At 44.0% G+C, this 17489-nt stretch overlaps 1 protein-coding gene across 1 annotated transcript in view; it reads right to left on the reverse strand.

Annotated features, from left to right (window-relative positions):
• PTDSS1 (phosphatidylserine synthase 1) overlaps nucleotides 1-17489 on the reverse strand; it is a 71879-nt gene that overhangs the window by 53674 nt on the left and 716 nt on the right. Inside the window, exon 2 of the mRNA XM_068983549.1 lies at nucleotides 3670-3761. Coding sequence (XP_068839650.1) covers nucleotides 3670-3761 — 92 coding nt within the window. The remainder of the gene's footprint in view (nucleotides 1-3669; nucleotides 3762-17489) is intronic.

Raw genomic sequence — 17489 nt, forward strand, 5'->3', positions numbered from 1 at the left:
CAGGAAGATCCCCTAGAGAAGGGCGTGGCAGCCCACTCCAGAATTCCAGCCTGCAGAATTCCATGGACAGGGGAGCCTGGAGAGCTATAGTCCCTGGGATTGCAAAGGGTCGGACACGACTGAGCGACTAACACACCGTACTTTTCAAAGTACTGTACTCTGAGACTAACAATGCTTTATCTTTTGGGTTTTTTAAAATATGTTATTTGTGTGAATAACACAATTAACAAATAATAAATCTATTATAGCAATGTACTATGTGGCCGAATGTATTAGTTAGATACCTAACGTTGTTGAATTTATGAACAAACTGGACATACGAATGCATTCTGGAACAGAACTCGTATGCAGGGGACTTTCTTGAGTACTGTGATCTATAAGAAGCAAGTATTTGATCTTTGCCCCCTTTCTGGAACTGAGTTCTAAACTCCTGGAATTTCGTAAGTGATAAGAGTCTTTTGTTACCTTAATGAAGTGGCTCAGGAAGGAGGCCAGTGGAGCCAACAAGGTGATTAGAGATAGGAACCCTTCAGTCCCGCCCTGACCTCTGGCGATGGGGGAGGGGCTGGCGGGCAAATTAATTACCAATGGCCTAGGGTCTAGTGGAGGCTATGGTTTTTCCAGTAGTCATGTATGCAGATGACACCACCCTTATGGTAGAAAGTGAAAAGGAGCTAAAAAGCCTCTTGATGAAAGTGAAAGAGGAGAGTGAAAAAGTTGGCTTAAAGCTCAACATTCAGAAAACAAAGATCTGGTCCCATCACTTCATGGGAAATAGATGGGGAAACAGTAGAAACAGTGTCAGACTTTATTTTTTGGGACTCCAAAATCACTGCAGATGGTGACTGCAGCCATGAAATTAAAAGATGCTTACTCCTTGGAAGAAAATTTATGACCAACCTAGATAGTATATTCAAGAGCAGAGACGTTACTTTGCCGACTAAGGTCCACCTAGTCAAGGCTATGGTTTTTCCTGTGGTCATGTATGGATGTGAGAGTTGGACTGTGAAGAAGGCTGAGCGCAGAAGAATTGATGCTTTTGAACTGTGGTGTTGGAGAAGACTCTTGAGAGTCCCTTGGACTGCAAGAAGATCCAACCAGTCCATTCTGAAGGAGATCAGCCCTGGGATTTCTTTGGAAGGAATGATGCTAAAGCTGAAGCTCCAGTACTTTGGCCACCTCATGCGAAGAGTTGACTCATTGGAAAAGACTTTGATGCTGGGAGAGATTGGGGGCAGGAGGAGAAGGGGACGACTGAGGATGAGATGGCTGGATGGCATCACGGACTCGATGGACTTGAGTCTGAGTGAACTCTGGGAGATGGTGATGGACAGGGAGGCCTGGTGTGCTGTGATTCATGGGGTCGCAAAGAGTTGGACACGACTGAGCGACTGAACTGAACTGAACTGATGTATGGATGTGAGAGTTGGACTGTGAAGAAGGATGAGCGCCGAAGAATTGATGCTTTTGAACTGTGGTGTTGGAGAAGACTCTTGAGAGTCCCTTGGACTGCAAGGAGATCCAACCAGTTCATTCTGAAGGAGATCAGCCCTGGGATTTCTTTGGAAGGAATGATGCTAAAATTGAAACTCCAGTACTTTGGCCACCTCATGTGAAGAGTTGACTCACTGGAAAAGACTCTGATGCTGGGAGGGATTGGGGCAGGAGGAGAAGGGGACGACCGAGGATGAGATGGCTGGATGGCATCACGGACTCGATGGACATGAGTCTGAGTGAACTCTGGGAGATGGTGATGGACAGGGAGGCCTGGTGTGCTGTGATTCATGGGGTCGCAAAGAGTCGGACACGACTGAGCGACTGAACTGAACTGAACTGAACTGATGTATGGATGTGAGAGTTGGACTGTGAAGAAGGCTGAGCGCCGAAGAATTGATGCTTTTGAACTGTGGTGTTGGAGAAGACTCTTGAGAGTCCCTTGGACTGCAAGGAGATCCAACCAGTCCATTCTGAAGGAGATCAGCCCTGGGATTTCTTTGGAAGGAATGATGCTAAAATTGAAACTCCAGTACTTTGGCCACCTCATGCGAAGAGTTGACTCATTGGAAAAGACTCTGATGCTGGGAGGGATTGGGGGCAGGAGGAGAAGGGGACAACAGAGGATGAGATGCCTGGATGGCATCACAGAGTCGATGGACATGAATCTGAGTGAACTCCAGGAGTTGGTGATGGAAAGGGAGGCCTGGCGTGCTGCGATTCATGGGGTCGCAAAGAGTTGAACACGACAGAGCGACTGAACTGAACTGAACTGAAAGATTTAATCAGTCATTACCAACGTGATGAAACTTCCACAGAAACCTAAAAGGATAGAGCTCAGAAAGCTTCTGGGTTGGTGAGCACGTGGAAATCTGGTGCAAATGGCGCCCTGAGAAAGCATGGAAGGGGCTCCCCCCTTTCCACCAACCATCTCTGCATCTGGCTGTCGGTTCATATTCTCAGTTATCTGAGAGTAAACTGGTCTCCGGAGCTGTTCTAGCAAATTAATCAAACCTGAAGAGGAGGTCACGGGAACCTCTGATCTTCAGCCATTGGGTCAGAAGCACAGGGGACACTCTGGACTTGTGACTGGCATCTCAGTGGAGGCAGCAGCAGCTGGTTGGAACTTAACCTGTGGAATCCAATCTATCCCCAGGCAGACAGTGTCAAATTGAGTAGAACTGCAGGACGCCCAGTTGATGTTCAGCAATGGACACCACCCCTCCACACCCACACACACAATGGAATTGGTATTGGAATCCTATCACCAGGGTGCAGCTCCAGGTAGCATTGGTAACATTCATAAGGAGCTCTGTATATTACAGATTATACTCTACTGAATAGATAGGAGGATGGAGAAGAAACACATCTTAAATCAAAAATCATGATATTTAAAACCTGAGCAGGGCTCATGGAGCACAACTGGCAAAAAAGACAGCAACAGTTACAAAATACCCTAAATGTTAAAGAAACAAAAAGTGAATATTTGGAAAATCACCTGCAGAGAATAAGTAAAGAATATTCCAGGGAGGAAGTACTGAAGCAGAATAAAAAAAAAATAATATAACTTGTTAGGGACCATTCAGAGGAAAGGGGTGAATCTTAAGTGTGGCAGAAATTAGTTTTTAAACCAAGGCTTTTGCCTCACTCCATAACACTGAAAGAGGAAAATGTCACAATAATCATTTTTTTTTAACCTGATAATGGAAATTCATATCCCAGAAAAGTTTCCAGTTAAAGACAGCAAGTTATTTAAGTAATATTCATTAAAGCACTGACCCCATCCTTAGCAAAAAGGAGCAAATGAGCAGTAACTGCGTATTTTACAACTTAGCTGATAATACCAAAACCAGTAAGAACAACAACAGTTGACATTCACTGAGCGCTTATGATTCGTCAGCCACTGTTCAGAGTATTTTATGGTATTAATTCAGTTTACTGTTACCGCTGTACTTCTCTCCATTTCAGACAGAAATGTCTTAAAGGAGGATCGAGGAGACAGAGCTAGGAATGGGCAGTCTGCCTCCAGAGCCTGCTCCCCGAGTCACCACGCAACGTTCAGATTCTTTTTTTTACTCCACCCTCTAGTTTCATCTTCTAGATGACATGCATCTCAAAAATACCAACAAGGACACAATGGACGGGAGAAATGTGATAAAGCATTACATCACTTACCATTGGGGAAAGCTAATACACTGATGATAAGAAAGAAGAAAATTACAGAGAGGATGCCCCTCCAGATGTTGTCTTCTGGGACAGAGTCATCCCTGAAAACAGAAAAGGAACACTGAGTGTTATTTTTGAATCTACAGTCAGTCTAGAAGGAGTACGAGCTCCATGTTCTAAAAACCTGGGGATTGCTAACTTTATTTTGCTGAGCTAAGCCATTACATTCACTATTTACTATTTACTATGGTATTTCCTCGGAGAAGGCAATGGCACCCCACTCCAGTACTCTTGCCTGGAAAATCCCATGGATGGAGGAGCCTGGTAGGCTGTAGTCCATGAGGTCGCACAGAGTCAGACATGACTGAACAACTTCACTTTCACTTTTCACTTTCATGCATTGGAGAAGGAAATGGCAACCCAGTCCAGGGACAGGGGAGCCTGGTGGGCTGCTGTCTATGGGGTCGCACAGAGTCAGACAGGACTGAAGCGACTCAGCAGCAGCAGCAGCAGCATGGTATTTCCTAAAATAGTACAGCTCTCATAGTAAAGTCCAGTTCTTATGATAAAAGCATTGTCAACCTTACACCCCAACACACGTTCTACGCAGACAAGCATTTGAGGATCATCATTCTTTTACAAAGGGGCTTCCCAAGCGGCTCAGTGGTAAAGAATCCACCTGTCAATGCAGGAGACGCAGGAGACACGTGTTCAATCCTTGGATCAGGAAGATCCTCTAGAGAAGGAAATGGCAACTTGCACCATTCTTGCCTGGGAAATCCCATGGACAGAGGAGCCTGGTGGGCTACACAGTCCATGGGGTCTGAGAGACTCAGACTTGATTGAGCACACACACACACAAAGATGACCTTCACTACAGAGGCTGTGGCGGAAAACTGTTCAGGAATCAGAAAGGAAGCATAAGATTATGAAACCTGCACGCCCCAGAGCCCATGCTCCACAACAGAAGCCACTGCAACAGGGAAACCCAAGCACCACAACTAGAGAGTTGCCCTCATTTGTCGCAACTAGAGAAAAGCCCACACGAAGACCCAGCACAGCCAAAAATAAATTAAATAAAAATTATCTCAAAAAACAAGGAGGAAGGACACGAGGCAATGAGATTACGCAGTCACTTGTCAAATATGGGCGGTTGGCTATCCAAGGGATGAACAAAACGGGGCAGTGCAACGCCACCAGAAAGCACTAGTAAAAAATGTTAAAGGAAAAATGAAGAGGAAACAAAAGACCAGATTTAAACTTGTATTTAAATTCTAAACATAAGAATTGTAAAGAAGGAGACAAGCTGCTCCGCCCTGCTCCAGCCTGGTCATTCCTCATGTGTTACTGTGTAGAACTCCTCCATAACCCCAGTAAACTGAAATGATTACATCTGTTGGTTTATATGTTATCTGTCTTCTTTGCAGAGAGTAAACTCCTAAAGGCAGGGAATTATTCACACCTGTATCCACAGAGCCTGGGGACACAGAAGGCCCTCAATGTATTTCTGGACTGATTATTATGGAAGAAAACTTACTGTTTTACAATGAAGTAAAATTCCCCAAAGGCTTCCCTGGTGGCTCACTTGTAAAGAATCCACCTGCCAACATAGGCGATACAGGTCCGATTCCTGGGTTGGAAAGATCCCTGGAGAAGGAAATGACAAACCCACTCCAGTATTCCTGCCTGGGAAATCCCATGGATAGAGGAGCCTGGTGGGCTACAGTACAGGGTTGCAAAAGAGTCTGACATGATTTAGCGACTAAACAACAAAAATCCCCAAAATGGAAGTTTTCTTACCATTGATGGTGAAAATGTTAGGTTTTAACAGTTTACATTAACAAAGAAGATTCTAGTAACGTATCTGGGGCTCAGAGAAGCAAACAAAAGTAGGAAAACAGAAAAACAACTGGAAGATTTTCTGAAGTATTGATAATTTTCGAGAAGCTTGGGAGAGGGAAGTTCAGTGTTCCAGTTTAGAAAGAAGTAGGATAAGTAAGAGAAAATATGAGAAGAAACACAATGGAATGACATAGTTTCGAGATGATGAAACTGGTTGCAATACATTTAGAAATGATCAGAGAAACTGGGTTTATCTGGAGGAGGACTGTCTACAGTGAAAGTTTTCAAAAGACAAATGTTAAATGAAGATTGAATGTTACTAAAGGAAAAAGGTCAAAAAAGAATCTTAGAAGAAAACCAAGTTTGCATAAAAAAAAGATCTTGAGTATCAGAATACGCACATGAAAAGGTATGGGATGAAGCAATTATTACCTCAGTAAGGACTGAGTCCTGGGTGGTGGTTTAAAAGTGTTAACTTAAGTACCAACTCCTGTTTAGACCGCGAAGTTTCTGCACCCAATGAAGTTATTTCCAGAGTTATGACAAGACCGAACATAAGGTTCTGAAATAAGATGTCATACAGGTCTTAAATGTTTCCTAGACCATCACATAGCCAAACAGCACTGAACTCATCCTGGACAAACAACACTTGGTGGTTAGATTCAGAAATCTGATTACAAAACCATTCTTTACAGTAGGATAGACTTCTTGTAGCAAAGTGCAATCTTATTTTAATAGTCATCCTAACAATTCCACATTTGCCCAGAGGTTATAAACACAACTTTAAAATGCCAGGCTGATCATCCTAGGGCACTTGCCATGCCCTTTGGCTTATGTAGGGGAGCCCTGTATCCAACTCCCAGGAACATTAGCTTTTACTGAAGAATGGCTACACACAGCGGGGGTGGGGGCACAACGTCCTCATTCAGACCAAGTCACACTACTGATACTGCTAACGATGACAGCCAGGGTAACAGGTCCTGTCTATCAAGGCTCTGCTGTGCGTCAGGCACTGAACAGGCAGTTTCTACACATTATCTCTAATTGTCACAATCCATCTGCAATATGGGCTGTTATCAACCACATCTTACAGATGAGGTAACAAAGGTCACATAGGTTTAGTAACTTTCTCAAGACTGTGGAGCTAAGAAGTTGCACAGCCAGCTTCAAAACCAGGCCTGCTAGACTCTGAAGATAGTGATCTTTCCCCTTTGCCAAACTGCCTTATGAAAACTTACCTGTCACCCTAAATCCCACTCATCGGATTGACTCATCGGAGATGCACAGGGATGGTATACGAGAGGTGGACTGGGCATGCAATTGGTAAGTCACAAAATAAAAGCGAGGCTAAAATGAGCAACTGTGGCCGAGGAAAAGAAGATAGAGCCTCATAACTCATGCCTCGTACCAAAATACATTCTAGATGACTCAAACAACTAAAAGTAAAAACAAAACAAAATTCTAGAAAAAAAAACTGATGGTAGAACTAAAAAAAAAAACCTATGCTGCTGCTGCTAAGTCGCTTCAGTCGTGTCCGACTCTGTGCGACCCCATGGACAGCAGCCCACCAGGCTCTCCTGTCCCTGGGATTCTCCAGGCAAGAACACTGGAGTGGGTTGCCATTTCCTTCTCCAATGCATGACAGTGAAAAGTGAAAGACACCACAACCTCAGGGTGGGGAAGGCCTTTCTAAAGCATGATACAAACCCCCCGAGGTCACAAAGGAGAAAGCTGACAAATTTGCATGACAAAGAAACCAGTAACAAAGTCCAAGGAAAAGTGATAGGTAAACTTGGAAAAAATATTTGCAACTCATATGAAGGCAAAGGGTTAACTCGCCTAATTACAAAGCTCTCCCTACCAAATCAATTAACAGAAAGAACAACAAATGGACAGAGAAAAACAAATAGAAAAGTGGGCAAAGGATATGAAGAGACAGTTCACTGAGCAAAAAAATCCAGTAGCTCTCAGGCAAGTTAAAAAAAAAAAGATGCTCAATCATGTTCATGGTAGGATATGGACACACTGGAACAATACAGAGACCACTTTTATCTACTTTATCCCTGATGGCTCAGATGGTAAAGAATCTGCCTGCAATGCAGGAGACCCAGGTTCAATCTCTGAGTCAGGGAGATCCCCTGGAGAAGGGAAGGGCAACCCATTCCAGTATTCTTGCCTGGAGAATCCCAGGGACAGAGGAGCCTGGTGGGCTTTCAGTCCACAAAGATGCAGAGAGTCGAATACGACTGAGTGACTAACATGATTCTTCCTTACGTTATGGAAAAAGGCAAGAAATTGATAAACAGGTATGCGCACACACTACCTTTATGGGGGGCCTTTGACAGCACATTAATTTATAAATGCATATACTCTGTGACTCAGCAATTCCATGTACGAGAATATATCTCACAGATATACCCTCATTTATGCAAAAATGACATATGTACAAGGCTGCTCACCATAGCATTGTATGTTTTAGCAAAACAAGGAGACAACTAAAAGAGATGTTAAAAAATTACAGCTCTGGCTCACAAGCAAGTACTTGTTGCTGTTCAGTCCCTCAGTCGTGTCTGACTCTTTGCGAGCCCATGGACTGCAGCACAGCAGGTTTCCCTGTCCATCACCAACTCCCAGAGCTTGCTCAAACTCATGTCCATAGAGTTGGTGATGCCATACAACCATCTCACCCTCTGTCCTCCCCTTCTCCTGCCTTCAATCTTTCCCAGCATCAGGGTCTTTTCCAATGAGTCTGCTCTCCGTATCTGGTAGCCAAAGCATTGGAGCTTCAGTATTAGTCCTTCCAATGAATATTCAGGACTGATCTGCTTTAGGATGGACCAGTTGGATCTCCTTGCAGTCCAAGGAACTCTCAAGAGTCTTCTCCAACACCACAGTTCAAAAGCATCAGTTCTCTGGTGCTCAGCTTTCTTTATAGTCCAACTCTCATATCCATACATGACTACTGGAAAAACCATAGCTCTGACTAGACAGACCTTTGTCAGCAAAGTAGGCAGCCATAAAAACAATGAAGATGCTTTTAATTAACTGGTACAGAGTAATTTAAGAGATCATGAAGTAAACAAAGCAATTTGCAGAACAGGAGGAAGCAACTTTTTGTGCAAAACAAAGAGCACGCGTAGGTATACGTAACTTCTAACTTGTGCTCCGAGCTCCACAGGGGGTCTGGAAATCCACCCAAGAAACGGTCACTCTGTTTTATCCAAGGAGAATAAATGAAGAGTTGGGGGAGACTTCTCACCATAAACCCGGTGGAATATCTTGGATTTTAAGCAATGTAATATATTACTTTCCAAAAAGTGGATTATACATCAACATTAAACTTGTAAGAACTTGAGATCGGCGATCAACAATGAAGCTGCAAATGTGTAAATTCTGAGCCATCTTACTAGAAAGATGGGATCAAAGAATGGCCTAGTTTGGGGAGTTAAAAAAAGAAAAGAAAAAAAGGCCGATTAACTCTGAATAAAATAGCAGCGAGTCTGAAAAGTTGGCCATTTTATATTTGCCTAATTAGAAAAAAAAAAAGTATCAAAGACGGACAGCAAGCTCTTTGGTAAAACTGAAAACGTGTACAGGAAGATCACACTCCTGTGATCACAGACCAAAGGGTAGGCCGGTGAGCGAAAGAAGAAATCTGAGTCAGATCAGACCAGGGGTCCCCACTAGGCCTGAGTTTCCTGAGAGCAGAGAGGGCACCCATACAGTGCCTACAAAAGGTGGGTGCATAGAAAGAACGGAATGGGTGACTGAGGAGGCTGCTCCCCGCCCACCGGCCTCCCCACTAGCCGATCGGGGCCACTTTGTGAGACCCTCAGCTCCCCGTCATCCAGAGACCTAACCACACGCCAAGGAATACGGACATTTTCCATAGTTAATCATGAAAAGCTACTTGGCGGCAAAGGCTACAAAGACCACACTATGGATTCCAGAGACCTTCCGTCAGAGGACGAGAAGCATCTATCTCCTGACATCCACTGGGTCTGTGCCTCTCAGAAGGCTAGCTATAGCTGCCTTCTGCATGTTAGTTCTCTTAATCTTCCTAACACCCTTGAAGGGGGAAATGATCACAATCTGCATTTTACTGACCCCAAAGGCTAAGTGTTTTCCCCTTTAGGAGGCTGTTCGGTGCAGTGACAAGGAAGACAGGTTTGTGGCCAAACAGCCTGGGCCCGAATTCTGAATTCACACTATCAGCCTGTGTGACCTCGGGCAAATTATCCAGCCTCTCTGTGCCTTGGTTTCCTCCTCAGTATATCACAGGAGAGTAACAGTTCCATCTCAATGGGTTGCTGTGAGGATAAAATAACTTAACACATGTGAGGGACTTAGAACAGTGCCTGGCACAGATGGCCTGTCAGTTATTAATTTATAATTTCTGCCCACTCATTCCCTCAGCTAACCAACACCTATCGTTGTGGACAAAGATGAACAGACACAGTCCTGATTCTTTGAGAGAATCATGATGAAAAACACAGTAAGACACAAAAATTAAATAATTATCTTAGTATAACTTTTGCTGAGAGAAAAGTTTTTAATTTGCTGGAACAGCCTCTGATTAACACAACAAAACCCCCTAACCCTAAAAAAACCACCCCAATCGTTCACACAAGATTGACCCCTGTTTGTGGAGTTGGTACCAATCTCCTCAGGCTTTGCCAGGGGGCAATATGGGTCCCACTTCCCAGGGAAGCTTGTAATCTGCAGTCAGGGCTGCCAGAGCCCCATCTTGACTTTTGCTGGTCTCAGGATTCTTGCTCAACTAAGACATTTTGCTTTACGGCAACAAAAAATAAGAGGACTTCAGACTTAGAACTCCAAGGCTGTAGCAGAGCCCTGACCTCTTTGCTAGGTCCTCTGAGACTCCTAACAACAGGCACCTCGGTCTTGGAGCCACTGAACTTTCCAAAGACCTTTCCCAGCTGCCATTTGGTTGAACCACTCCACAGTTCTCCATTACTTAGAGGATGAGGAAAATAAAGCTCTTGCTTTATCCTGCCTACAGTTACAACAAACAGAGGCAGAATGAAGTAGGTGCCCGGGCTTCTGGAATGCTGGCTGGAGGTCAAGATTGCTACACTGACCCATAGAGCTCAGGAAAGCAAAGTTCTTTTCCCCTTGCTCTGCTAAATTTAGGAGGTGTTCCAGCAGCAAGCTGGGGTAGCCCTGACCATACACAGCAAAAACACCAAATGGACAGACTACAGGAAAATTGTCATTTAAGATCCCTTCTCATTCACCTGCAGCAGCTCCAGCGCCCAGCACAAGGCCTGGCACAGAGCAGGCCTTCTCAACGTGGTGGGTGCCAGAGAAGGGAAGAGGCCAGGGTGGAGCAGATGCGTGACCCAGGGAACGCGAGGATGTACCACGACCCAGGCCCAGAGGCCCCCTGCAGGTGATTCTCCTGCCTTGGTGCTGACCAGCCAGGGGCTGAAATACCTCATGCCACCCTGTTTTAGTGCAGGTAACTACCCAAGAGAGAGGCTTCCCCAGTGACTCAGTGGTAAAAATCTGTCTGCAATGCAAGAGACATGGATTCGATCCCTGGGTCGGGAAGATTCCCTGGAGGAAGAAATGGCAACCCACTCCAGCATTCTTGCCTGGGAAATCCCATGGACAGAGGAGCCTGGTGGGCTACGGTCCATGGGGTTGCAAAAGAGTCGGGCATGACTTAGTGATTAAACAACAACTACCCAAGACAGAACCCGAAAAGCAGGAAAAGTGAAAGGAAAACCCTTACATTTTTTTAACAAAGGTTTGAACACAAAAAGCTTTGGCCTCGGATTTTTAAACTTGAACAGGTTGCAGGCAGTGAGAAAAAGACCAGGGACAACAAGCAAACTTACCACTCTAGCCAATCTTTAACCATGGCTGTCTCCCTGGGGCCAAGAAGGTAAGGAATCCTTAACCCTGACTCCTAAATGTGGAGTTGGTTGTCCCCTCTCCCCCTGCCATCTTCTCCTTTCCACCTCTTTAATAGGAATCTCTGAAACTGAGACACAAAGATAGGGTCATGTTCAGGAGGCTACGCACTGTTAAGGAGCTTCTCTCCCAATGGAAAACTCAGTTTCGAGTTACAAAGTGAACCAATGTTAACTAACTTTGACATTAGCTTTGAAGACCACATTCATTTCATTTTGTAAAATGTTAAAGATTCTTTTCGAGAATTAGAGCTGAAATAGCAACTGACAGAGAAGAGTGATATTTTTTGAAAATTCATATTGTATAAATGATTTTTTATATTTGACTCATTTAGCATTTTACTGGGTGTGTATTCTGCAATGATTAAGATATCTGCCCTCAATAAATTAATATAAAACCAAATATTACAATAGGAGAGAGAAATACTAATAAAAGACATTTGGAAGTCCCATACCTACGAACCTTCAAGTTTTGAACGTCCAGAGATGTGAAATGTGCATTCCATCAACATCAGGCCTGAGTGAAACTGCACCCTGCCGTCCAATTGCGTTAGCTGGGTATCTTGGCGAATTCTGGACTTCTGAACAAACTGGACTTATGAATGCATCCTTGGAGGAACCCATTCATATGTAGGAGACTTAACTGTACATAAACACTTCTTCCTCTGAGCTTCCAGGAACCACCAAGAAAGGGGTCTGGGAGGGGACCATCGGGAAGGTTGCCAGGGATGCCATGGGCTCGTGGGCAGGCAGAAGGCACTCTCAAGTCAGAGGGAGGTACCAGCCTGGCACCAGGTGTGGGGCTGCCTGGGCCGGCAGCGTGTGCTGTGTACAGTGGAGGCAGGTGTAAGGCCCTATAATGAAGGCCCTCAGGGGCCAGCAGGCACTCCTGACAGGTGGTAGAGATCTAGGGAAAGACTGTAAGTAGACGGACGGGATCAAGATCTTGACTTTAAAAGGTCGTGAGCAAAGCAGTGTGGAGGATGGTCTGAAGGGAAGGGCAGTCAAGGCCTGGGCGTGTCTTATGCCAAAGAGCTGGGGTCTGTGAGCTAAAGCCTGGGCATGGCAGAGAAGGACAGCTCTGAATGCTCCTGAGGCCTGGCTGGACCTGGTGAAGATAAGCTAGATGAGCTCCAGGATGCTGGAGACCTGGGCTGGGCAGAACACGGGCTGCTGACTACACTGAGTACAACCGAGGGCTCAGGAAGCAGTCCTTGCTGCCTGAACGAGTCTTCGGCTTTCACATTTGTTGACCCTAAAAAGCTTGTGAACATCCCTACAGAAATCTGGGCGAGAGGGATTCTATCACAAGACAAACTGCATTGTCATTGGTAATAGAACTATATATAAAGTGCTAGACACTAGGCAGCAGTACTAGGCGTGCAAGTCTCCAAGGTAAGCATCAGCTAAACCAAGTAGCTCTGTGTGTCACCCAGGTGCTTATTTACCCCAGAGAAATATATATTATATACATTACCCCAAAGAAATATGACACAAATATATATATATATGTATATCTTTGGGGTATACACAAAGACCCCAAAGAAATATGACACATTTTCCCTTTCGAGAAATGAATAATCTTATCAAGGACATGCACGCATGCATGCATGCTAAGTCGCTTCAGCCATGTCCGACTCTGCGCGACCCTATGGACAGCAGCCCACCAGGCTCCTCTGTCCACAGGATTCTCTAGGCAAGAACACTGGAGTGGGTTGCCATTTCCTTCTCCAATTAAGGACATAAAACACCAGAAATAAGGACAAGAAAGGATGTAAACAGGCGCTTATTTTAATCCAATAAAAAACCCGTGATTTACATAGGAAGTGAGGAAGAGAAATGTTAAGAGGGTTAACTGGATCTCTTTAGAGGGGGCCTAACACAGGACACGCCTCTGCCTCCAAGGCTGGTGTCACCCAGCACACAGCTGCCGTGGACAATCACTTAACGTTGCTGGTGTCCGGGAACAAGGACAGCCAAGGCCTTCTGTTATTGGGGAAGACAGAACATGGTGTACCTAAAGGAAATAGGCTAGAGACAACTGAATCAGCAGTATCAGGAGACAGTTTCTAATGGGAATTGATATGGTCTAAAGGGAAAAAACAGGGAAGGCTGGCAGGTCTCCAGGAGGGAAGAGACACAGAGGGTGGAACTATGCCTCCCAGTAAGATCAAGAAAAGCTGGAGCACCAGAGCCACTAAGGGAAATGAGGTGAAAACCACTATCACAAACAAGTAGAAATCAATCAATCAAAAGTCTGGCCATGTGCCTGCCCTCATCCGCCTCCTCAGTCCCACATTAAGGAGAAAAACTAGCCCAGGTGAGTGGATGACCCCTTCTGAACAGGAAGCTGCAGGAAGGCAATCTCTTCTGGGCAAGTGATGACTTTTGCTGGACAAGTGTCACTGGAGAGAATGATTTCACTATTTTACTGCCAGGCGCCTCGTGAGGAGAGAGCAACCTGTTACCAATGAGATCTAGTAAATTCTGACATTTTCAAATCTAAAGCCCAAGTGTCTGAAACTAAGGCTATTCAACATGTCCAAGTTTACAAACCTATGAAAGGCGAGCTCAGAGCTTAAGACAAAGGTTCTCCTCGCCCCATGTTGGCTGAATACACTTTTATAAGACATATGCCGAGGCATTTGATTTCTAAAACTGGTTACCTTAAAATGTGGCAAAGTGAGCTTTTTCCGATCTTAGGCAGCAGGATTCGATAGCATCTGGCTTTACTGTGAATGACAGTGATAGGGACTAGAGACTGAAACGCCATGATTCAACAGTGAGTTGGCCTAGTTGCCATTTAACAAAAGCACTACTGGACGAATACAAACTTGTCTTGGACTTCTGTGTAAGGCACCTATCCCTTGCAATCCCAAATTCTTGCTGTGTCTCTGCACCATGTGTCATGACCCAGGTAGTGTTTCATGCATACTGGTAATCTGACACCGGGCTCTCTTCAACTACTGGTTTTTGAAAAACAAACTTTAAGACATATTTTTAAAGTTTTATGGAAAGAACTGCACTGAATAGTCACCAACTCAAACCCTGTTGTAAAATAAGGTTCTTACTGCAAAAGAGCACAAAATGATTAATCTTCATTTAAGAAGTCATTACTTTCAATCTTTATGAAGAAGACAGAGTGATCACTGTAATGTCTCAGTTTAAAGGGTCACAAAACACTACAAAAAATGAGTAAGACAATAAGTACTAATTGTACTAACGGTGCTTATGATTTTATATAACATGAAACTTGTTCTGAAGTAGTTCTTTAATGTATGATTTCTGTCTCTGCGAAATTAGTGGGAGAAGAAAAATCATAATCAATTTTGGAAAAGACCATAGCCTACAGTTCAGATTATGCCTTTTCTATTACTTTTGACAAGCTGTTAAAATTCACACTCATTTCTTATACTTTCACTGCTGTGATTTATTGAATGCTTTGGCAGGACATGCTGCAAAAGGGAACTTCCAGAAGAATGTGACTTTCTATATTAGAAAAGAGGAAGAGAAATCTGTTCTGAAAGGGCCTAGAATAATAAGGTAAAAGGTTGAAACACACTGCCCATTCTTGCTTCTTATTATTTAAAGTAAAATAGCATACTTTTCTAATTTCCAAAGAAACTCCTGTACTAACTCCATCCTTGCCAACCCACATGAGACAAAGTAAAACTGAAGTTAATATGAATCAGGCATATATGTTCTCCAGGCAAAGCATTGTCCATTCTTCCAAAGTCTTTATTCTTTTTCTTAATTATAGAGCACACCACACCCTCACTCAATGAAAAATCTAATTTACGAGGCAGCAGCACACAATGAAATGATGTAATAATAACAGTTAATGTTTACTGAGCAATTGCTATTCATTATGCGTTGAGTCAAGAACCCAACGACAAAGCAGGAGACCTGAGTCATGGGTTCAGTCTCTGAGTCGGGAAGATCCCCTGGAGCAGGCAATAGCAATCCACTACAGTATTCTTACCTGGAGAATCCGATGGACAGAGAAGACTGGTGGGCTACAGTCCATAGAGTCACCAAGACTTAGCACCCACAAGCTAAATAAAGATTATCTAAAAAGATGAACATTTAAAATGAAATCCTATCAGGTATTACTAAATATTTTCACCCTATGTACTGATAAGCAAGCAGGGGCTAAGCAATATTAAGTGGCCACACAGACACAGATACTAGGTGGTAAAATCAAATGACATGATAAGTATTTGAGGATAACCATAATTAGGGACAAGACTTCTCTCCAAAGCTTATTCTTAGTTGGATACTCTGAAAATATCTGTCCTTACTCCACAGCAGAGAATTCACAGAATATTTTACCATAAAAGTAGCTGTTTCCCTCAATCATTAATTGTTTCATATGCTTTGTGCCTTTAGATAGATTCACACAAATAGATAAACACAAAATAAGAACCAAGAGTTAAATGGATTGTGGAGGAAAGGAACAAGTGTGATATATGAGGACATTATCAGTTTTATGAAAATCTGAAAAAGTTGCATTGATTCTCAAGGGAGATACCATTGGCACTTGCATGTATACAAGTGTGTAGGTGCACACGTGTGCCTGTGAGTCAGGGACAATTCTTTGTCTTAAATGCTATCCCTGGCGTTTACACATTTAGCATCCTTAATCCCCACCTGCTAAATATCAGAAGTTCTCCCAATGCTGAGGTCACCAAATATACTCCCATACAGTTTCTGTGGATGGGCTGAAAACCACTGATTGTTGGATAAATATATTAGGAGAGAAAAAAGGTCTGTCTAGTCAAAGCTTTGGTTTATCCAGTAGTCACGTATGGATGTGAGAGTTGAACTATAAAGAAAGCTGAGCAGCGAGGAATTGATGCTTTTGAACTGTGGTGTTGGAGAAGACTCTTGAGAGTCCCTTGGACTGCAAGGAGATCCAACCAGTCCATTCTGAAGGAGATCAGCCCTGGGATTTCTTTGGAAGGAATGATGCTGAAGCTGAAACTCCGGTACTTTGGCCACCTCATGTGAAGAGTTGACTCATTGGAAAAGACTCTGATGCTGGGAGGGATTGGGGGCAGGAGGAGAAGGGGATGACAGAAGATGAGTTGGTTGGATGGCATCGCTGACACAATGGGCCTGAGTTTGAGTAAATTCCAGGAGCTGGTGATGGACAGGGAGGCCTGGTGTGCTGCAGTCCATGGGGTCGCAAAGAGTCAGACATGACTGAACTGAACTGCACTGACATTAATTATGCATCATGTGCCAGGTACTCTGTTAAATACATTCACACACGTTCATTTAATCCTTAGTAACTTCATATTAGGTAAGGACTTATTTTATCCCCACTATACTGAGGAGAATCCTGAGGCTCAGAGAAAGGCTAAACAACTTAACCAAGGTCACACAAATAGTCTTGCGACCAGTAGTCTGGCTCCAAAACTCCACATCTCTAGGTTAGTGCTTAAGCATGGTTGGTATAAAGACACATTTTTTTTGTTAAAGAGGCTCATTCAGAAAATATGAACCCTTATAAGCAGGACCCAAGGTATATCTGTCCTTTAGGCATGAATCAGTTCCTTGGCTTGGGGCTGAGGGACCTCATGTTCAGTGAGGTAGCTATAAGCCCTGGGCCAACAAGAGTTGGACGGGGTAGCTCCTAGGCACAAGTGTACATTAGAAGTGCTTTGAGTAAGTGTGCATGTATGTTTTCAGGAGGTAACAGAGTTGTGCTATAGTGTGTGTGGTGTGCGTGTTTTATTTAACCCTTTCCATAGCATCTACAACGCACCGGGCATTGCTACAGTGGCCTGACAATGTCTCATTTCAGCATGTATGCCGGGATAAGAACAGAACAGAGCGGGCACCGTGTGTTGTGTAATGGGCTGGTGTCTGTGTGGCAGTACTGGAATGTTGGCTGTGATATGTGTGCGCATGGCTGGCAGTTTGTGTTGTGGTACAAGCGGTCGTGTTTGGGGCTGCAGGAAGGATTATGTGAGACGACTGGCGTACAACGCACAGTGGAGTGCATTTTTGTGGGCAGGTAGTGCTGAACCCTGGAGGAGTTCG

This window comes from Capricornis sumatraensis, chromosome 11, assembly GCF_032405125.1.
Source record: "Capricornis sumatraensis isolate serow.1 chromosome 11, serow.2, whole genome shotgun sequence".
Lineage (NCBI taxonomy): Eukaryota > Metazoa > Chordata > Mammalia > Artiodactyla > Bovidae > Capricornis > Capricornis sumatraensis.